Source organism: Anser anser (assembly GCF_964211835.1).
Source record: "Anser anser genome assembly, chromosome: 1".
Classification (NCBI taxonomy): domain Eukaryota; kingdom Metazoa; phylum Chordata; class Aves; order Anseriformes; family Anatidae; genus Anser; species Anser anser.
Genome location: NC_139720.1, coordinates 141,088,677 through 141,112,114, shown reverse-complemented (window position 1 = coordinate 141,112,114; position 23,438 = coordinate 141,088,677). Strand labels below are relative to the sequence as shown.

General features: G+C 41.0%; 1 protein-coding gene across 5 annotated transcripts in view; it reads left to right on the top strand.

The window, feature by feature from the left end:
- The first annotated feature begins 1,353 nt into the window (after positions 1 to 1,353).
- Positions 1,354 to 23,438, top strand: part of CNGA3 (cyclic nucleotide gated channel subunit alpha 3) — a 35,892-nt gene continuing 13,807 nt past the window's right edge. Inside the window, exons 1-6 of one of the 5 annotated variants that reach the window (XM_083832385.1) lie at positions 1,354 to 2,262; positions 6,048 to 6,118; positions 10,171 to 10,302; positions 18,756 to 18,872; positions 21,119 to 21,298; positions 22,924 to 22,977. In XM_083832385.1, the coding sequence (XP_083688511.1) occupies positions 10,202 to 10,302; positions 18,756 to 18,872; positions 21,119 to 21,298; positions 22,924 to 22,977 (452 nt within the window). In that variant the 5' untranslated portion in view covers positions 1,354 to 2,262; positions 6,048 to 6,118; positions 10,171 to 10,201. The remainder of the gene's footprint in view (positions 2,263 to 6,047; positions 6,119 to 10,170; positions 10,303 to 18,755; positions 18,873 to 21,118; positions 21,299 to 22,923; positions 22,978 to 23,438) is intronic. The other 4 variants (XM_083832382.1, XM_083832383.1, XM_083832384.1 and 1 more) reach the window with 4 other exon arrangements.

Below are 23,438 nucleotides of genomic sequence, written 5' to 3'. Positions count from 1 at the left end.
ATGGGGCCCTTGAATCAGCTATTGAATCATCCAGGAATGTTTCATAGAACCGGAATGTCACTGAAAGATTGAGGGTTGAAGGTTTTTTCTGAATACTTTGATTAAGACACTGCTTAGCTCTCTCATAAATGTAAGCACTTTTCATAAATCTGTGATACAGTTTGTCAGATTTCATCATTATCACTACAAGAACATTGCTTCTTTCCAGTCAGATATGAAGCCCAATACACGGAGGTCTCATTGGCGCATATTAAAGACAAACAGCCTCCATTACTACTTTCCATTATTAGCTCTTACAATCATTCCCCTGAACAGGCTTGCTTGGGAAGTAACAATCGTATCCCATGTCCTTTAGAAATGCTTTGCTTGCATCTGGGAGGGACACGAGTCACTGGGCAGAACTGTCTTTTTGTGTATGCATGTATAATTTACTTTTGGTTGCCTCCCTTAAATGGTTAATATATACATGGGGTAATTTTTACCAAGGTTAGGTGCCAAAAATAACAGTTAAGTTGCAAATTTACTCATTTCTGGGCCAAATACCAAGCTGAAGCCAATTGTGTCAAAACCAAGGAAGTAGCATCTCCCTACCAAAAAGCAGTAATATGGGTTAGATGAGAACTTATCCTCCCTAAAATTGCAGACTCTATAGACTTCCTTTCTTTGCATTCATCAGCACTAGCCTTTAAACTGTATCCCAGAGTTTGGTGATGAAACAAGTTGCAACGCAACCACAAGTCCTAGCCCTCTTGCTATCCAGATCTGGGACCTTTGGAAAAATTCCACAGGTTTCTCGTGGATTCCCTGCCCAGGCTCCTTTCATATAGCAACCAGAACATGGGGGCAATGTGCATGACTAGGCCTTGTAATAGGAAGCCAGGATACGCAGACAGTGTGTATCTAGACGTAAGACCTATAAAGTTCTACCAGTGTCTGAGCTTCACGAGGGAAGACAGCAGCCTGGCAGGTCGTGCACCCCTGGTAGGCTAGCTCCCACGCCTGTGCTTCCAAAATACTGCCTGGAGGTCTCTAGGGAACAATAGAGCAGCAAAGGAAAAGCAAAAACATGCTCTTCAAATGCTTGCTGCCTTCCTGGACATTTCTATTTTGATCAACAAACAAACACTGTGTTGCTCTGAAGACTGACGTGATAGTTGCTTGAGAAAGTAGACCTTGAATTTCTCATTGTGTTTTAAGAGTTTTAAGCTTTTTCCTCTGAGTAGTGCGTGATGTGCTTAATCTTTCATATATAAAATATTTTTTTAGAGTGGGGAAAGCAGTGAGTAATTCGTTCCCTCTCCACAGACCCGAGCACTTACATGCATTTCTAGTCATGTTTTGTTCAGTCTAGCTGAACTGACGTTGTGCAGCAAGGTGCAACAGCCTCTCAGCTACAAACGACATGGCTTTGCTGGCTCTTTTTCCAGCCGAGTGGTCGTTTTATGGCGCTTTCGCACACAGCACGTCGTTTCCAGCTTTTCAGGACCCTGCGAAAAGCAGCATCGGAGTCAGGGGAAGAAGTTCAGGGGAGTGTGAAAGCCTTCACGGACCTCAAACGTGACAAAACGAGGGAAACTGCCTGCCTGCTGCAGGCGTGGGGTGGCAAAATACGGGGGAAGAAACTTATCCAGCGGTACCCCGAGGAGAAATCCCTCGGGGACACCTGCTCCTCACGGCCGCCCTCGTGTGGGGCCCCACCCGCTCCCTCACGCTGCCAGCCGCCGAGGCCGAGGAGGAGGAAGATGAAGAGGGGGAGGAAGATGAGGAAGAGGAATATGAGGAGGAGGAAGGCGAGAGGGGAGCGAAAGAGCCGGGGGAGCCCGCGGAGCCTCCCCGCCCGCCCTCTCCCCTCAGCATGGCCGGCGGCGGGATGGCGGCGGCGGGCAGCGAGGGGCTGAGGCGCCCGGCCGCCGGAGGAAGAGGAGGAGGAGGAGGAGGAGGAAGAGGAGGAGGGCACGAGCGCCCGGCGGGCCGCTCTGACGTTTTGATCCCTTCCGAGAACTTAACAGGATCGCCGAGCCCTCGGAGCGGCTTTTCCCGCTGAGCCGGGCTCAGGCGGGCGGGCTTTGGCCCTAATCCGCCCGGGGGCGGCCGCGCCGGGCCCGGCCCCGCCGGGGAGCTCCGGCGCCGGAGCCGGAGAGGAGCCGGAGCCGCGGATATCGCCGCGGATATCGATATATCGCTATATCGCTCGCCCCCGGAGCCGGTCGGGCGGAGGGAGGGAGTTTGTGAGCGCCGACAGCGGCACGGAGAGCGCCAAGGGTGAGTTGGAGGAGGCGGTGTGGGGCTGCGGCACCTCTCCGCCTGCCCTCCGCTGGGCTCACAAGTTTGCCGGGGAAGTGTAACTTTCATGCTCTTTTTATTTTAAGCGTTAATTACGTTAATTCACACAAAGATCTGTGGGGTCGAGGGGAATCGCCCCACTCTCAGTGCCTAAGGCACCTGTCTGGTCAGCGCCCCTAACCTCCCTGCTGCCTGTGGGGTGAGCCTGAAGTTGCCCCACACGCTGCCAAGAAAATGGTAGCAGATGGCACAGGGCAAGCTCCTTTCTTGGGGTTCCTGGAGCTCCCGCTAAACTGGTCTTGTTTTGATCGATATGACATCTCTTGCAAAACGTGTGAGGTGTAAACCAGTCCACGGCGTGCCTGCGAGTGTGCAAGATACAATAATTAGTATAAACAGTGTCTTTATCTGAAGCATACTCTACTCACTTGCTAAAAGCCAAAGGGAATACAAGGAAAAATGACTTGAACACTGCTTCAGATCCCTGGAAAAATGATATTCAATGCAAATGTTGGTGCTGTTTAATAATGAACTATTCTTACTGTATTTCCTACATCCGGAGTTGTTTCAATCAAAGCAAGGAGTAAGAGAACTATTATATTTAAAAACCTGTAATTTATATTGTTATAATTGAGTAAATTAGAGTTTCAAATGTTAGTTTTTGCAATAGCATAATTTTGCCTTTATTCTGCACAGTTATTTTTTTTCTTTTATTTTTTTTAATATACCATTTTCTTCAAGTGTGCATGCTAAAACCACCCGATTAGAAAAATTCACAGTTCACGTGATAATGGGACTGTCAGGATGTCTAAGCAGCAAAGGTAATCAGTGGTAAACAAGCAGTGAATGGTACGAGAGAAGAGCACATCAGCTTTACGAAATTATACACCATGCTTCCATGTCAGCGTCTCTCAGCTTTGCCTTCTGTGTGCCTCTGCTCATCCCAGCCTTTGTCATCCAGTTTGCACCCAAGCTCTGTCATTTCAGTTCAGCACGTTATCCTGCAGGTTTCTCCAACGTTGCCATCTCGTTGCATTAGCATCTGTTAAATCCCCTTCTGCTGAAAGCCTTGCTACTGCATGTGAGACATGGCACAAATTGCTTCTCATGCTCTCCTTTCCTAGCCGAGTGGGATGGCTGTGGTAGTTTACGTAGAGTGGGAAGGGAGCGAGTTAGAATGGGTAGCATTCATACACATGTATACATATCGATGTATTTTGTAAATACCGTTACAGTGAATCTGATATGTTTTAGCAACATTCATTCCCCTCTTATGTTCACTTTTAACACTAACTGCACCGACAAAGATGTTGGCAGAACTGCGAAGTTTTAGCTAGCGGTTGGAGAAGCCTTGCCGAGCTTATTTTCCATACATAAACATGGATACCTGCATCATTACTGGCAACAGAAAGAACGCAATGTGCCTTGGTTGTCCAGTCAACTGTAATTTGTAACTTACTGCTCTGTAATTTACAATACTATGCTCAATATACACAGCTATTTTCTGCTCAACAGTTTCCAGTCTAAGAATAACAAATTCACAGAAAATGTTCTGGGAAAAAAAAAAGAGTAAATCTTAGAAAATTGACATATATTACTAATAATTCACAGGTATAGAGGGAAGCCCAAACCAAATAATTATATTTATTTAAAATATTGTTTTGCTACTTTAAGGCATCAAGGACCTAGCCATCAAATGGATCAAGGATAATCATATTCATTTCATTCTAAAACTATAAATTATACGAATAAGCAGTGTCATAATCCATGCGCATCCTGGAGTACCTATGAGGAAAAGTGTTTGTTGGACAGATCTTCAGTACTGGGGTTACTAGGCTGTGCATATAAATGACATATACTTCAGGAGATAGTGCCCATGGACTATTGAAAATGCAACATGTCTTAGCAGGTAATCATAAAAATGGTAATTTTGAAAGAGCTCACAGGGTTTAAGAACTGGTGTTTTAAGCTGTTAGGTATCATGGTTGATGAGGGCATGGCGGTGCAGCCTGCTTATTATTTTTTCAACCCCTTGGACTTGTTCCAGTAGCCTTTATACAAAGCTCATTTCCATGAGAGTTTGCCAGAGTTAAATCTGCAGGTTAATTTGGAAAGCTCTAAGACACTGAAAGAAAAAGTTGCACCACGTCTTCAAATCATAGAGTTACCTCAGGGTCCAGTTCTCCAGTCCTAGAAATCCATTTTTGCCTGTACTGGTTGAACTGCTGACTGTCATGAATAACATACACCACTCATGTACAGCTGAACTACAACTACTGCAAAGTGATGTAACAAGGATTATGTAGGTGGAGGTCAAATCCCAAAATAAATCCCAAGGACTTACCAGGGTTGAACCCGAGAGGCTGTGTGAGGATTTGGAAAGTGTTTTAACTAAAATGATGTAAGCGATCTGATGCAGCTTATCACTGCTTCCAAAGCAATAAGTAAAACATTTGTCAAAGTCTTAAGAACAACAGTGTATTACCAACTACACAAACACGTAAGATCCATTATAAAGTCAGAAGTAAAGTCACCTTTACTCTGTGGCAGTGATAAATAATTCACCTTGAAAAGCTGTTTTTGAATTCTGCCGTATTACCTGTTTGTAGTCCTTTTCATCTGAACAAATAAGCTTTAAGAATATTAAGTGGTGGTGTAAACAGCTTGATCTGGCATCATTATTTGATAAACAATTATGTTTGTTTCACATCAGAAATTTTAATAGGCGTTTGCTTGGTTGGTATTTTGGAATTGAGTTATAGGGAGTTAACATATTCCGTCCAGAAGTGGAACTGTTAGAGTAGCTCAAACGTGGCATCTTGATGGAGGGAGAATATATTAAATCCAGCCTCTTTCACGGATGTTTCAGCTCATATGTATTACACAGTTTTGACAGGCTACCTACCCAGTTGGTTTTGGTGGCTTAGCTGATAGCCAGCAACTTCCTAAATTTGATGTAATTTGTAACATTTAAATGTATACCTGTGTGTTTTTATTCATTTGTTTGTTTGTTTCTGCTGGGCATGTGCAGAATTGTCAAATTCCTAACCTGTGAAGCTGCTCAGAGGCCATCCCTGCAGCTGCCCTAGTGTGTATTGTCAGAGTACAGCAAACCCATGAGAAAGTACATGTGAGTGTGTCCTGCAGTCTGTTTAGGCAGTCACTTTTGGCCAGGAGTTAGACGCCTACTGATTTTCAGTCTCCTATTTTAGCTTCAGTCATTTCCTCTTGGCTGGGGTTCCTTCTCAGCATCGTATTCTCGGGTACCCGATTTTCTGCATGCCTTCTGTAGGGAGCCTGGGTGCTCAACTTGGGAAAGCCACTGGATGGTGGCCTTCCTAACAGATACATCCTGCAGCCTTCGTACCTTTAGTCCTAAGTCTTTAATATTATGAAGAAATCAGTAGGACCTAGTTTTCAAAATTAGGAAATGCTTATGTGAATCTGAAGCTTTCATTTGTCTCTTGAACTCATGGTTGCTGTCTGACAACTGGCTGTCTTGATGAAATGGGTCTTCTATACCAAACAGTGCATATAAGTGAATTTTACATAAAACATCAGTTGCAGCTTAATCTAGAAGGAAGAGTACTAAACAGTACTTGGACTACTTGCATCTGGAATAGGGAGAGCTATCACTGATTTGTAATTTATTATATTTCTAGTAGGATAACACATACTTCTCACTTGTCTCTTGTTTCAGTCTCAGTGATTTACACACCAAAAAGCAATATTATGGAGTGTGGAATTATTATTGTCTCTTTCAGGTTAGTGTAATTGGTAACAAGGAAAGAAATGCTGACTGAGGAAGCATGTGAGAACTCTGCGTAAGTCACAGGTAAAGATGTCATTCTTTCAAGAATTTGGATTATTTCAGATAGGTTTTATTTTGCTTTCCAACACTAGACAATTCTTCACTTCTGAAAAACTGTGGCAACCTGTGGCAGTTTCTGTTTTCTGTGGTGTGACTCAGCGTGCTTAAACAGAAGTCACTGAGTTCTGGAAAATTAAAAATCACGAGGATAGTTTAAGGATCTAGTTCTTCAAATTTCTTGCCCCAAACTGGATAACTAGGCTTAGGCTCACATGACTATGTCTGTCTGCCCACCTGCTTACCTGCCTACCTACGTATTTGCTTACCTACCTCTGTATCTAGGTAACTTTCTTGTGAGCTAGATACCTGTTTTGAGTGCCCACCATGGACTTATCAGACATGTCAGCCTTTAGGCAGTCAAGTTTTACCCTCAGTGTAATTTCCAGCGTTAAATATTCAGAGCAGCCAGTGTACCTATGAGCTTGGGGAAAAAAGCAGGAGGGGTGGAGGGGAAAGCTGTTTTTGTCTGTTACCATCCAACTCTATTGTATTAGTTGGCAATAAATTACAATAATTTTCCTCAAGTCAAGTCTGTTTGGCCTGTGACAGTAATCGGTAAGTGATCTCCCTGTCTTTGTCAACCCACGAGCTTTGTCATCTTACTTTCTCCCCTGGATTGTTGAGGAGAAGGAGTGAGAAAGCAGCTGGCAGCCAACCAAGGGCAACTCACTGCAACAACTGTCTTAAAATACAAAGATGAGCTCTGTGCTGTTCTTAAAACTGTCTTGTAAGCATCCACTTTTTGTGAAAGGTTTAGGCTCGTGGACCCCAGCTGGCGCTGTCTGAAGAGCTCTCCAAAAGGTTTGTGAGGAGCCTCACGCCACTGCAGCGTTCTCCTGCTGGCTGACTCCTGGCAGCACCAAGCTCCCTGTGAGCTGCTGCCTAGGCAGACTCTGGCTGGGTTTGGATGCAATTTCATGGAATTTGGAAGAGAGAAGCATTTCAAAACACACTTATTGTTAGGAACCTTGGAGGTCTAGAAGGAACAAATACTTCTTTATCGGCCTGTAATTTGTCAGAATTTCATGTGCTTCATGCAAGGCCAACTATGTTTAGACAGGTCTCACCACCTTCCCTGTACCCAAATCCCTGCGTTGGTTATTTCTGCCAGTCCTGTGCTCCATCTCCCTCTACCACAGCTGGGCTTGCATGGCACAATTTAATAATTCTCCCTCACTTCTTCCAAAAATATATCAATGTGCTTTACTGCTTAATGGTGGGCTTGTGCTTCTGTGATTTTTTCCCTCCGCCTTTCTTCCATTCTAGTGCAGAATAGGGGTTCAGATTGCAGTGTATATTGAATTGAGATTTTACAGCTGAAATCACTGTAAGGGCTCTGAAGTGAGCCCTGTTTGCCCACATATTTTTATTTCATAATAAAATCTAAAGTTTTAAATAAAATATCTCCAATAAAATAATAATAATTAACAATGAAAGGCTTCTTATTCATTGCCTTTCTTGATCATTCTTGCCATGCTTTTGCTCTGCGGTATATTTTGTTTAAGGGCAGGACTAAGAGTATTCCAGATGGGTCTGCACTGTTTTTTCATGGAGCAGTTTTAACATTCTTTGTGTTATTAACACTACCCATGTATACATCTTCCCTCATCTTGTTAGCTATTGTGTCAGCAGGCCTGCTTGGCACTGAGCAGGGCATTTCGCTGAGCTGTACGTATATAATGTTCAGGTTCCCTTTGTGAGAGCACACGGTTAGTTTGGGAGCCCATAAGGTTGTAGTTTACATGCTTTTTACTGGCGTGCATTGATTTGCATTTCCCTACATTGCATGTCACTTGCCATCAAGTCGAGAAATTGATCTAGTTGATGTGGGTCACTGAAGTTCCCTGCACTCCTCTTGTTTCTGCAGTACTTTTTGCCATCCTGAGATCTTGTCTCACTGCTCGTTCTTTACATCCACACCATTAATGTCAGGTATTCACATGGAAGCCTGAGGAATATTGTTCTTAAACTTCTGCAGTGGTGAAGGTTGACTGTTCAGTCCTGTTGCTGCTTTCTGTCTTCTTAGCTAGCTTTTCATCCAAAGTAGTGTTGGTTTTATGTCCTGCAGCTTGTTTTGTTTCTTCAGTAGTCCAGCTTTTGAAAGTCTAAATAAAGCGTGCAACTGTTTGCTGTACTCACTACTCCATGGGCGTATTCAAAGCATTGCAGGAGATTAGCAATATCCAGCATCTATTAGTGGTGTCTAATTCCAGATTAGTAATATCTAATTCCAGGAGATTAGTAACATCTGGAGAAGCCATGCCAGTTTCAAGCTTACAGATATACTTACAGAGGCAATGTTTCTTTTTAGTGAGGGACTACCTGTTGCTGGTAGCAAATTAGCTACGTCATCCCTGGATTTCGGAAGTTTTTTATTATCTCATACTCCTATTGTCTTACCAGAGATACTCATTTTGTTGGATATCATAAGCCAGGTGACTTTAGTTTGAGAACTGCTGTAGATAGACATCAATCTGATTGTGAATTGTCACAACTAATGACGGGGTTATTGTTGTGTTAGCTGGCAGAACTAGTGAAGATCTTAACTCAGTGCTAATGTTGTGTTGGAAATGCATCCTTAGAACAAAGTTAGTGCTTTGTTACTTATGAATTGTTCTGCTTTTCTCACCATCAGGTTTTTAAAACTTTGAAGTAGAATAAAGTGGAAGTCTAATGAGGTACCTGGGGAATACATTATGCTGTTGAGTGGAAGAGTGACAACTCTCCTGCAATGTGACGGAGAATTCTATTTCGGTTTAAGAAAAAATTGATTTGGCTGAGCTTTAATGGAGAGTAGTGACTATACAGCTCAGTGAAATTCAAGCAACTCATGCCACCTTACTCCAAAGCTCCTTTTCGTTAGACTTAGCGTAGCTCCAAGCAGTGGAAATGCAACAGGCAGCAAGAGCAACTATTAGTAAGAAGAAGCAATTTGCTGCTGTGCCTTTTGTCTGTGCACAATAATTTGCCAGCAGGAAGCATGCTGCTCTGTTTTTAAATGAAGTGCTCATAACTCCCTGCCCACTGCATTGTAGCCTCCCATTATAACATCGAGTTTTGGGACCTGGGCAGTGAGAGCGTAAATGGTAGGCTACTTTTGCAGGTTTTGGTATGCTGAACTTGAAAGAAATCAGTAATGACTAAAGGAAAACCACATTTTAATCTTATCTCAAATTATGTTCAAATTAATATTTGAGAAATGGCAGTTAAATTTAAGCTCACTGCTGGGGCAAAATAAACATTCAAATCACCAAATCGCCATTGTGCATAACCTATCTATTTCTGTGGTACAAGGTATGTAATAGGAGCAATAATTATAACTCAGAAATGATTAATGAAAATTTTTCCTGGAGATAAGAGATTTTTGGTACTATATTTACTTTGAAACAGATTCATTTGGCTGGTTAATTTATTAAAATATTTCTCTCTCAAAGGCTGAATTGTTTGAAAACAAATCATATTCATTGATATTTATAATGGATATACAGTTACAGTTACAAATTACAGTTACAAAAATGTTTTTTGAACATACAAAATTGACTCATTTTGTAAGAATGTTTCAATTAACATTTTTATATGTAGTTATATTTTTAGCATAAATTATCTTTGCTTCAGGAATCAGTTCTTCGGAGTGAACATTGAAATCTGAGAGTGGGTTGAAAGACCTCTTTATTTTTTTATATCAATATGTCATAGAAACGCTTGTTTTTTCCCTAGAAAAGCTTAAGTTAGCTGATATGTATTTAAAAACAGACAGTTTTGTATTTACTGAAGAAAAATGAGAAATTTGAAACACTAACCAGGTTTCCAAGAGTTAAATAAGGTAAATGGGGACTATTTCTAGACTCATTTCATTATGTCTGGCTGTCATATTGTGTGTGTAAATAACAATGGCTATTCTTTAAATGGTTGAATTTGCTTTTTACTGTTGTGTTGGTTTAGTAAATCACTGTTTTTAAGAACTCATCACATTACTCTAGCAGCCTTCACAAAACGTGTTTTTTCTTCTTTTTCAGCTATCATTTAGATGTTAATATGTAAAGCAAAATGGCAAAAATCAACACCCAGCACTCCTACCCTGGTATGCACAGACTGTCTGTCAGAACTACTGATGAAGATATTGAAAGGATTGAAAATGGCTTTATCAGGTAATGCGTTCATTTCATCACAGTCACATTGCTGCATAATTTGCAAGAGGACAGATTGCTGCATATATTGTGACAGTCCTCTGGCTCTGCATTTTGGAAGTGTTATACCACATCACTGTTGACCCAGTGTATTTAACTGACTTAGCAGTGTATATCCAAAGTACAGAAGAGACAGCGATAAGAAGGTTATCATGGCTTGTAGTTTTGGATCTAGAACCTGTATTACCTCAGGAATAAATCATATTCACTTTAGTGGTAATTATAACAGCTCAATAAGGAGAAACATCTTTCTTGAGTCACCATGCAGCTTGCAAGAACCTGTGTTTGGAGTGTGCTTGGGATTTGGAGAAAAAAGGATCCTCCCAGTGCCATGCGGTGAAAAGCCTTAGGAAGGTTTTTAAAAGCAACCTCTTCAAACTGCCTGGCTCCTGTGATAGGGAACATATATAGCATGTTAAGGTATCAACATTTTTGTAGTGTCTTTTCAGAGCCTCTCACTGTACAGTTGAACTGTAATGGTTTCTTTACATCCACTTTCCTCTGTTTCAATAGTTTTGAAGTAACTGCTTAAAATAGAACTGCTTAAAAAGCCCAGTGTGCTTAGGACTTATTTTTCACACAGCACCAGTCATTTCTTTAGTCTGGGCAAATGCTGCTGGGCCTGCTGGAAAGTGTCTGATGATCCACAGCACCTGTACAGGCCTGAAAAAGTGGCCTGCTTTTGGCTTGTGGTTAACCACCTCAGCTATGGGGGCCTTTTCAGGTGGTCTCTTGCTGATCAACTGTGTACCCAGACCAGAGTATTCAAAAGCCTGTAGGTATAATAGGACTGCCTGGGTTATGATAATTTTGGATTGCATGTTCCTAGCATGTAGTATGGATATGATCCCTGTCCTCTTCAGATTAGTCTTTTTTTTTTTTTTTTTTCCTTCCTGCTTTGCTTACATGATACCTTCTGGCATGTAGGTGTAAAAATGGAGCTGCTTTTATTCTGTGCAGTATGGCTTGCTTGACTTAGTTATACTACCTTGTGGTGTTGGGGAGATTTGGAAGGGCCTTGTCACTTTGTCTCCATTTACAGTCATACCTCAGAAACAGGGAAAACACAGATTGAAATGAGCCTTTCCTTCCTTATGTCATTTTTTTTTGGGGGGGGGGCAGGAAGTAGGGTAGAGAATATTAGTGATTGGCAGCTCACTCACAAAACGGTCCTACTAGCAGGGATGTGAGTGTGGTTATAAAGATTTAAATGTAGATTTAAATCACTGCAGTCACCTGCAGTTTCAGAGGCAATGACTTATGACAGATAAAGGGACTGAAATATGAATTGCACTTTATCATGATAAGTGTGGTCTTGAAGAGACATTTATTTAAAATGAAGTTTGTTGTGGTCAGCATTAATTACAGGAGTACATAGGTGAGTAAAAAGATACAATCTCACTCTGTAAAAGAGATCACGGTTTAAGTGTTTTGTTTTTTCTTTTTAAAGGGAGGTTAAGGTTTTTGGCTCACTGAAGTGATTGCCAGTGAGTATATATAATACCTTTGTAATGCCGCTGAAAAAAAATTGTATGTATATGGGCAAAACTACGTATGATTGTATTCATTAGAACACAAATGTATTTTAGACTGTTCAATCTATAAGAATATGATTATTATTTGCCAGAAGACAAATTTTTAGCTTTTTATAAGACAGAAGTCTTTCACTCTGTTTAATTTGGCAAAAGTTAATCCTTTTTTCCATGGAAAGAAAATGTGAATTAAAGCCAAGGGAGAGATTGTAAATGCATCTGGAAGGCTGGGAGCTTGAAGATAGTAAAACACGTTTCATTTATTATCTGTCACAAACATCAAAGATGGTTTCTGTTTCCAGTTCCATACTTACAGCTTCAGTCATTGTCAAACAGAGGCTTCCACTTTCAGATCTTCATGTTGGAGATGGTTGTGGGACATTGGTCCTTAACCTCATCCAAGGAAGAATTCTGATACGCATTTTTCAAATTCAGGTTAGCATGTTCTAAAACTATAGACAATAGGAAAACAAAACAAAACAAACCACGGGTTTTCTAGACTAGTGAAACTTCTTATCTTCCTCTGACTCCTGTTGGCTGTAGTTCAACAAAGCAATTAAGCACATCACTTAGTTCCCATTAAAGTCAGTGAGTGTTAAATTTATGCTTAATGCTAAGGATGTGCTTAAGTGCTTTTCTGCTGTGGAATGTGGTACTATCAAGGAAAAGCACTTACTGAAACAATTAACAGGAAGCTGCTGGTGGTCTTTAAACTGTCGTTCTCTGTTATACCAGAGATAGTGATACATATGCCCATATTCTTATAGTGTAGTGCTGTAAACCCAGTCCATTTTGTAAAACAAAAATCAGCAAAACAAAAAATAATAAATGGGTCTTGATTTTTAAAATCCAGCCTCTCTGTAGAAATGGCTCACATAGGAGAGAGCACAATAGCTTACAGATGTGGTTTTGCTATCTAAATTTTGGAAATGGGATTCAGGTGTGCCCTGTAGACATCTGGATTTCTGTCTTTATGTGAGTAGGTGTCTGTTTGTACTAGCGTCAGTGGAGACCTAGTCAATAATAGTCAGTGGAGCCTAGGGAGCTGTTCAGCTTACCCTGAATTTGAATGGCTTTTCAGGCTCCTTTGACTGTGTTTATTATGAGAGGTATTTGGTTGCATAAACACAGGCATCTAAAGCTATTTGAAATATCATAAGAGTATTTGAAACATCTAGCTGGCACTAAAGTGAGACCTCTATACTAGACTCCTCTATTGAAGCAAGTGAATCGTATCCTAAGATCTCAATTGACTATAATGGGAATGTAGATAGCTTATATTAGACACCTGAATTTAGGTGACTGCCATCTGGAGCTAAATCTTGCTCTTGAAGTCTGGCTCCCAGTTATTACCCCAAAGGGCTTTGCCCATTCCTCTTGAACTGATCAGAACATCAGAACAGTCTCCACTAAATGAAAGTTCTGGGTTATTTCCATGCATTTTCGGTGAAAATAGTCTTCTAGGGTTTACTTCATGAACTTTGTGCAAACATAGACCCAAATTAAGGCAAGGGAAGGGTACAGAGCAGGTGCTAATGTAACTATCCTTCCTAGAGTTTACTCCGATAGATAGCTCGAAAGCATGGGAATAAATTGGTCCTTAGAAAGCTAAAGAGAAAAGTGTATGCTTCCCTCCTTGAGAAATGGAGCAAAAAGTATTTTTCAGCATCAGTTGAGGGGCACTGTCATCTGCTGGTGTTTCTACTTTGTAGCCTGCTCTCTGTTTCTTGGCACACTATGTATTCTCTTCTCATGTTGATTTCTGGCTGTGTAACACAGTAATGGATTACTTGGACAGTAATGGCAGTGGTTACTGTTTTGCTGCAGATACCGGACAAGCTCACGGAGTCCAGACAGGAATGAGTTTATGTTTGTAAAAATAAAGTAAAAACTAGGCCATGTGTGTTGAACATGTTGCATCAAAAGCCCAATCTGTAACTGTCTCTTTCACAGAATCACAGAATCATCTAGGTTGGAAGAGACCTCCAAGATCAGCTAGTCCAACCTCTGACCTAACACTAACAAGCCCTCCACTAAACCATACCACTAAGCTCTACATTTAAGCATCTTTTAAAGACCTCCAGGGATGGTGACTCAACGTAAAGCCAGTTGACAAATGAGGCCTCTTGTGTTATCTGCACATGGTTAAGAAAAATCAGAAATGAGCACGAGTTGTATAAGAGGGATTTATAATAATGGAAGAAAGAGATTATTTTAGGTTTACTTTTCAATTTGCATTTGGGTGAATGAAAGTGGAATGTGTTTATGATTGCTCTATAATGTTGGACAGGTGCTTTCTTAAGGTTTACCTGGCAGAGCCCTTTGTGTATTACTTGTAAAAGTAAAATGCAAGCCCTTTAGTGTTGCCCACAAAATTATTTTAATTTTCATGAGTTGTCTGTATGTTATAACTTTTTTGCAAGGTAAACCTGAATTTACATATCAATTTTTATATTTAAATATAACATAAACCTAGTTATAGAAAATCTTGATGCACATATAGAATAATACAATCAAGCAATCAAACTAAAATAAGGAATTCAAATTTTCACTAGTTGAGTCCATAATCAAATGTGATTCCAGTAGTTGTGTCTGAGAGTTTTGCCTTTTTTTTCCCTACAATTTAGCAGGCTTTTTTGGAGCACCAGATACAAATTTTTCACAGAGTACGTCTGATCACTCCTTGATAAGAATCTGACCGGAGAGTAATTAAATCACTGAAAAGTTTTAACTGGTTTTATGGGACTGTGAATCAGATTTGAAGGTCTGTTAAGCATGTTGATTTTTTTTTTCACCTAGATTTAAACATTATTTATTCAACATACCTCTGGCTCTAGACACCAAAAGCCATACCCTGAATTTTTTCCAGAATCAAAGCAAATTTTTTATTATTTTTTTAAGAATGTCAGTAAATCCTCTGTAGTTACTGCTTGCAGGAGGATAGGAAGTTGGTAAAACTTCATGTTACAGAAATACAAAGTATGATGAGCTTGTGTAGGGACAGTGGAGCACACCTTTCCACATTGCTGAGGAATATAGAGTTGATGACCCTGCACACGAAGCACTTAACAGATGATGTAATTAGCAAGCATGACTCTGTGCTGATGAATGGAGCTAGAGGGACAGTATTGCTTTTGGTACCTGCATTCTTAGCCTCTTGCATATTGTCAGCAGATGCCCAAATGGAATAATATCAGCAATAAAGGAGAATGTAAATAAAGAAGTGTACAAAAAACGAAATAAGGCTAGTTAACAGTGCCTTTTGGATAGCTGTTCTCACCTCCTGCTTGGCTCTTGTTCCCACTAATAAACCAGCACAGTTACATCAAAATAGAACATTGCATGGTGTTAAATTTGTTTCACTGTGCTCATGGAGGCTAATGAAATCGAAATAGATCTTCCTCTGAAACTTCAGCAAAAATCTGTTTGACCTGATTTCCTGGGCCTGACTTCTGTGTCAAGTTTTCTTTGACTGGCTGAGGAAAAAAAAAAAGAAAAAGAAAAAAAAGTTACTTTCTAAGAACTCTTTCTGTCTCCTTTAAAAATGTATTTTCAGGACTCAAATAAATAAGAACAGTAGCAATGTTAGAATCCATTGCTAAGATCACACAAAAATTGTATTTTTCTCTAAAGAGGAATATAAAGTCTTTAAAACAGGCATAGCAGTGCCATCTAAAAGACTGTCTTGTGTAGTATCATCTCCTTGACAGGAATGTAGGCAGATGCTCCAGGAAAATAAATAAATAAATAAATAAAAGTTTTGTGTGTGTGTGCAAACTGCAGGTATCTACAAAATACTCACCTTTAATACTCTCCCAGCGTCCAGCTCAGCAGAATTTTCTGAATGTGGGCTCTGTGTATCTTGTTGTCCTTAATGTATTTCTGTCCTATGAGTTTGCTCATCCTCCCCTGCAAGACATGTTAACATTGGCGTCCATGATACTCGTAGCACCCACCACATAAACTAGGTTATAAAACTTTTTCAATACTAACCAGCATCTTTTGGTGCTTTGTATTAGAAGAGGAGAATAAAACGGTTAAGAATTTCAGGGTTCAGGTGGAAACAGTTAGAGACCTGCTGCTCCACCTGGACTGTCACAAGTCCATGGGGCCAGATGGGATCCACCCAAGGGTGCTGAGGGACTGGCAGATGTGATTGCCAAGCTGCTTTCTACCATCTATCAGCAGTCATGGTCATCCAGAGAAGTCCCAGATGACTGGAGACTTGTTAATGTGACACCCATCTATAAGAATGGTCATAAGGAGGACCCAGGGAACCACAGGCCTGTCAGCCTGACCTTGGTGCCAGGAAAAGTGATGGAACAGGTCATCTTGAATGCAATCACACAATGGATGCGGGACTACTGGGTGGGGGATCCGGCCCAGTCAGCATGGGTTCATGAAAGGCAAGTCCTGCCTGACCAACCTCATCTCCCTCTGTGACTGGGTGACCCGCCTGGTGGATGAGGGAAAGGCTGTTGATGTGGTCTACCAGACAAGGTCTACCTAGACTCCCACAGTATTCTGCTGGAGCATCAGGCAGCCCATGGCTTGGACAAGTACACTCTTTGCTGTGTTAAAACCTGGCTGGACAGCCAGGCCCAGAGAGTGGTGGTGAACAGAATGAAATCCAGCTGGTGACAGGTCACCAGTGGTGTTCCCCAGGGGTCGGTGTTGGGTCCCATCTTCTTTAATATCTTTATTGATGATTTGGATGGGGGAATTGAGTGCACCCTCAGTAAGTTTGCAGACGACACCAAGTTGGGGGGTAGTGTCGGTCTGTCAGAGGGTAGGAAGGCCCTGCAGAGGGACCTGGACAGGTTGGATCGATGGGCAGAGGCCAATGGGATGAGATTCAACATAGCTAAGTGCCAGGTCCTGCACTTTGGCCACAACAACCCCATGCAGCGCTACAGGCTTGGGGCAGGGTGGCTGGAAAGCTGTGCAGAGGAAAAGGGTCTGGGGGTGCTGACTGATGCTCTCCTGCACATGAGCCAGCAGTGTGCCCAGGTGGCCAAGAAGGCCAACGGCATCCTGGCTTGTATCAGGAATAGTGCAGCCGGCAGGGCCAGGGAGGTGATCGTCCCCCTGTACTCTGCTCTGGTGAGGCCGCACCTCGAGTGCTGTGTTCAGCTTTGGGCCCCTCACTACAAGAAGGACAGCGAGGCCCTGGAGCGTGTCCAGAGAAGGGCTACGAAGCTGGTGAAGGGCCTGGAGCACAAGTCCTGTGAGGAGCGGCTGAGGGAACTGGGGTTGTTTAGTCTGGGGAAGAGGAGGCTCAGGGGAGACCTCATTGCTCTCTACAGCTACCTGAAAGGAAGGTGTGGGGAGCTGGGGGTCGGCCTCTTCTCTCAGGTAACTGGTGATAGGACTGGAGGGAATGGCCTCAAGTTGTGCCAGGGGAGGTTCAGGTTGGAAATGAGGAGACATTTCTTCTCAGAAAGAGCAGTCAGGCACTGGGACGGGTTGCCCAGGGAGGTGGTGGGGTCACCGTCCCTGGGGGTGTTCAAGGAAAGGTTGGACCTGGTGCTTAGGGACATGGTTTAGTGGTGACATTGGTGGCAGGGGGATGGTTGGACCAGATGGTCTTGAAGGGCTTTTGACTTAATGACTCTGTGATTCTGTGATACCATGAGTTCCTATCTCTGGTAGCTTGGTTGTTGGAGTAGAAATTTTAAAGTTTAAATTCTTTGTTTGTCAGCTTCTCTGCTGTGAGTACATGCAAAACTGAGTTGCTGATTATCCTGTTGTGGGCACTCAAAATGCTGTTGCCAGTTCTTATGAAGTTCCTGCAAGTATCATATTCAGTGTTTTCCTGGCAATGCAGATTAACAGTGAGAATTCTTGTTTGCATTACGAAAGGGGAAAAATGTGATCTTTGATGTGTTAAAGTCTTCTAAAACGAATCCTAAAGAATGAAAAACACAGAGAAGTTTTGATAAAGTCCTGGTTCCAGTGAAGACAGTTCCAAAACTCTATTACTGAAAGATAAAACTAAATTTTCATCCTTTTTCATCCTTTTTTTTTTTTTATAAAAAAAATCTAATTATTTCATTGCTAATAAGCAGTCTTACAATTACAGGAACTCATGCAAGTTGGTAGACACTGCACACAGCAGTATAATCACTGTCTGCAGTTTCACGCAACTGTGATGCTGTATTATTTTTTGCATATGCCAGTGTCCTGAGGTGCCTCATCTCATCATTACCAGAGTAGCTTTGAACATCTGTAGCCTCTTTTCCTATACAATAGGTGGAGTTTCACTGAGGAAGCGGGCAGCATTACGGCTTCAGTTATGCAGCTGGTGGCAGTAGGCTGGTAAGAACAGTGATGCTGCTCAGCATAAACTACAGTAAAATCACAGTTTTTCTCTTTCGATCCAAGCAACAGTGAAATGAAAAGGGGTGCCTATTTCCATTGAGCCATGTGAAGGAACAATAGTGATAGAAATTTCAGACTGTTAAACTGAAACAATGTTTGGGAGAACAAGACTGAAAAAAGCAGTGGGCAGTCACTTCAAAGCCCCCTGGAGATGTTCTCCATGTTAAAGGAAAGCTGCTCATGTGCTTTCATGAGCTGACAGAGTAGCAAATGTGCTTCCCCTAGTTGTGTATCTGTACACCAGAGTCATATTGACCAGTCAGGAATCTGCTTCTGAGCTTGCTGGCTCAGATGGCAGAGCCTCCACTGACTTCATTTGGTATTGGATGGCTCCAGAAAAGTGGGAATATAGGCTTAGCTTTATATTTATCAAATGCATGCCATATTACTAGAAAGAGGACAATTTGCTGCACAGTTTTCTGATGCAGTAGAGTTAAGAACTGGTTGGGGGAAGATTTGCAGTAGGCTATATATAATTAAAAAAAAAATTTGCTTTTGCAGAACCCATTCGCTGTGTGAGGATACGTCTTCAGAACTGCAGAGAGTCATTTCTGTCGAGGGAGGACATTTATCTGGATCCCAGACGAGCTCATTCACAGGCAGGGGAGCAATGGCAAGGTAACATGCTGGTTAATACCATTTCCAGTATTAACAGGTTGGGAAGAGACTGATCACTATTTCAAGGTAAAGTAAGAAGAACTATCACTTTCCAAAGAAAATGGATGGAGTGCAGCTGAAGAAAGTCTATAAAAAGTAACAGAAGGTGCTTTTGACCTTGATTCTGCACTCATCACTCACTCATTTCTAATAAAAACCATAGAATACTAGAGATGCTAAATGAGATCACACAAATTAGTCTGATTAAAAAAAAAATTTGTTTTTACACAACCAGAACTGAGAATATGTTGAATACTGAGGAAATGCATGAAGTGACGCCAGACTGTAAAGTAAATGGATAAGTGTTTGGCTCTGCTTGATAACTGATACAATGGTAATTTCATATTAAGTAAGACATAATGATGTTTCCCTTGTTGGTAGGTAGCTGTGGCAAGGGAGGAGTTAGGGTTTCTGTTTTTAGAATCCAGTTATGTTTATACTGGGTTGCGAGGCTGAGTCAGCAAAGTTCAAGTCAACCATTTGTTTAAGTCATTTACTGATCTTAAAACATAAGCCTGAAATAGAATTTAAAAAACTTGTTATGTCTGCTTTAAAGATTTCCAGCTGAGACAGCAGAACTGTCTTCTGATACCACTGTTATACGTGCTGCAGAGCATATTCAGTTTAAGCATCGCGTATTTTAAAGAGCAAAGAAAAAATGCTATAAAACTAGAGTCATTTAGAGTATAGTTTACATTTTAGCCTTTTAGATGGTAGAGAACAAACTTGTGTTTCCCCGTTTGGTTGTCAGATAGTGACACCACTATGTGGAGATTGCAAAGTCTGCAAGAAGTTGATTTTAGGTGGAAGACTTGTTTATAGGTGTATGTTTTATAAAAACAGAAAGCATCTAAATGTATAAATTAATATTGAAAGCCTCATTTTTTAATATTTGTTTTTATTGTTTAATTTTATATGGTGTTTTTTTCAATAGGGTGATGAATCTACTAATCTCAGTCTTCTATGTGCACCTTTGCTTTTCTTTTGCCTTCCTGGTAGATTTTGAATTCTCTTAATTGCTGGAAATTGTAGGTGGTTTATATGCTGCTATGCTGGTATAGGGATAAAGAGCTAAAAATAACTTTTTCTAATTTCTGATACCTAATATTATTCCTGCCTTTTTTTGTCCTTTTTCTTTCTGTGTAAGAGCTTCTGGGCAAAATTTATGAGTTAGGCCCTTGATAAATGTAATGCAGTTCAAGGCAGGTGTATTTTACCATAAGATTTAACTTGTTCACATCAGAGTCTTTGTAGATTCTGAGCATATATAATACTAGGTGATGCAGAAGGAACACGAAGAGCTTTCACTGAGTAGCCCAAGGCCTTTGTAAGAAGTTATAGATTGTTCAGGATTTTATTATGGTGTTTTCAGGGACAAGTTTGGGAAATCTGAATTAACACCACTTATGTCCAAATGGACTGCTTGTAGGAAATAATACAGAATGTTGTGTGAATAAGAAATAAAATCTCCTTTGTAGATTTCAGTCTCCATTGTTTTCAATTTTTCAGAAACGTCTTTCCATCTGAACTTTGACGGAAGACATTATAAGGATTTGTAATGTGAAGTAGTGGGTACATAAAAAGAAACGGTGATACAGTGTTAAATCGATTATGTTGTCATAATGTTTGGATCATCTTATTTCAGTGCTCTGCTAGAAATTTAGGATGAAGAAATAGTGCTTTCTATGCAGCAGGCAGGTTTACATGCAGTTAATATATCTGCAGACAGACCCTTTAAAATCAAAGGCAAAGTGACTGAATTCTTACTGTTCCTTATTTCAAAGTTCATCCTCCCTCACCAACTATTCAGCTTTTGTTTCTATTGTTTGTACCTTGAATGTGTGATCTTGTGAGTATTTTATGTCTCTGATTCTGTCAGGCCAGGGTTCCCTCATTATCACGTAAATCAGAAGTTCGTCTGCACCACAACAATTTAGCAAACTTACCCTTAATCAATATTCTGTTGCTACTGCAATGCTGGTACAGTGGACTAGAGACTGATGCGTGAGATACTTTCCTGATCCACTGCAGAGGGTGACGTATGAAATTGTGGAAAGTGTCTAGCTTCACACAGTCCATCAAGTCTAATTTCTGTGGCAGGTGGCAAAGCAGAGAAAAGTCCTCCTGAGCTGCTCTTTGTGGGAATGATTTAAGCCATCTGACATTTTTGTCTGGTTCGGTCAATGTTGTATGTCTGTCCTGTGCAGGCTGTCACGATTTGTCGTATCTCTGAGGTCATGGGCCACAAGACATTTGCACCACGAAGACCAAAGACCTGATTCTTTCCTGGAGCGAATCCGAGGGCCAGAGCTCATAGAGGTGTCCAGTAGGCAAAGTAACATCCGTTCCTTTCTGGGCATCCGTGAACGTCCTGGGGGAGTGAACAGGTAAGAAGGAGTATTTATGTTTTAAGGAAAGAAGACTGAGGGTATGGTATTTTCTTGGTGATAAGGACATCAGTTTTATTTTCAGAACAGCATAAGGAGGTTAGTATGAGAGATGAACAGAGTATCTAATGCTGTTCAGGAATCTTCACATAAGCGAAGTGTTATGGCTTTCAGCAGACTTTCTTCACAAAACGCACCTTGGCAAAGATTTTGAAATAAAGGATTCTGATCGTGCTGCTTCAGGCAGAATGGCTTCTCAGCACTGAAATTTTATCGTGTGCTACCTGTGTAACTTGCTGGTGCTGAACTCCTCTCCACAGAGGATGGATGCAGTTCCTATTTCAAGGATCTGGGATGCTGCTAGTTGTGGCTTTTCAGGACAATCATGTTATGCACATTAGCTGCAAGTGTTAGGAAACTCCAAACAACAGCTGTGTGAATGTATCATTGCTTAGTTACACCTACTCAGAAGTTCAGCTGTGAACATTGCAGAAGGCTTCTGATGCAGAAATGAGAAAATCTTTTGGCTGATATCTTAACTGATTAGAATATACTCGGTCTTAGGTATGGGAGGCAGGTTCAGTCTTATCTTAATTTTTTTCCAGGAAAACAACAGAGGCCTGCAAGAAAAAGCTCTATATGTTTACAATGTTTTGACTTGGTTAATTGTTATTTATGAACATAGGACTTGGTGTTTTAAATTTAACTCCAGCTAAGATGGGAAAATGAAGCTCAAAGGCAAAAGTTCACCTTCTGTTTTGCATTATGTTTTGAAGTACAGACTCCCATGTTTTTTCACTTTGTTAGGTGGGCAAGCAAGTAATCAGTTGATTTTTTTCAAGTTCTCACCTAGTAATTCATATTAAACCAACAAGCATTGAAGGGCTCTGCACGGTAGTACAGGTGACCTTGATTTGTTGTGAGTCAGCCCAGCCATATCATCTTCACTTGATCTGCTTCCTAGAAATTCAACTCAAAAGCACATTTTGTTGAATTAGCCAGACTGCTATCCTCAAGTCAGTCAAGTCAGCGGGCGAGAGGTTTTTTGGATGCCTGGATCAGCAGCAACTGAAGGTTCCGAGTTGTTAGAGAGAACATTGATCCTGGTCCAACAAACCTCTATGAAAGACTATTAGAAGAAATGAAGTTGGACGTATCCATCCTTGCTTTCTCAGTTTAATATTGTTGCCACATTACAGTAACCCTCAGTTGTTCTATTGTGAAAGCTTAATTCTGCAGCAATGGTAGGTGTGCTTGTTACAGAAGCCTTGGCAGTGCATCCCTGAAGAAGACTTGAAAGGATTGAAGAACGTTTAAAATAGCAGCCAAATGCGTACAGGGCTAAAAATAGTGAGTTACATGTTACCGTGCACTAATACGCCTGAGAGCAAGCTTCAGACATCAGATGTGGTCACAAATGTGTATGTCTAACACATGACAAAGAGAAACTGGTGCCTTGAAATAGTTATGCAAAGGGGCTTATCGCTGCAGTCAAAGTTGACCTTCCTAATCTTATCAGTGTATATGTGAGAGGCTAGTAAGTCAGTCTGTCATGTTGGTAAACACGTGTTTGAAATGCCAGAAGTCTTTACGCTCTTAAATGTGTTTTATTTAACTTACTGCAGTCAATGGCCCCTGGCCAGGTTTAATGTCAACTATAGCAACAACACCAATGAAGAGTAAGTACCGATAACCTCCATATACCTTCCTACAACTAGCTCCTTCTTTTTTCCCCCTTTCCAGCCTAGTAACATTTGAAGTATAAACTCCTTATGTCTCCTTAAGCCCTTTCTAAGAATATAGTTTAATTATATGAAAGATCTAGTTTTCTTAGTACTAGAAGCATCCTTCATGACTCCTGTCAGCTTCTTTTTGTCTGAAGTTACCCTTACCTTCCAAGGAGTGAATTGGATTAATTAGACATTTAGTCCCTACCTCCTATAGTTCAACTGGCTGATTTTACTGCATTACCAATGGCTATATTAATGCTTCAGTTTTTAATTGAGATTCATGTATTCGTTTTCTAACAGTACTTTGTCTCTTTTGACATACCAGTTCCCTTTTGGAAATCCAAGTGCCGCAGAAATTTCTTGCTGTCACATGAGAAGTAGATACGGAGCAGGGTACCAAGAAAACCGTT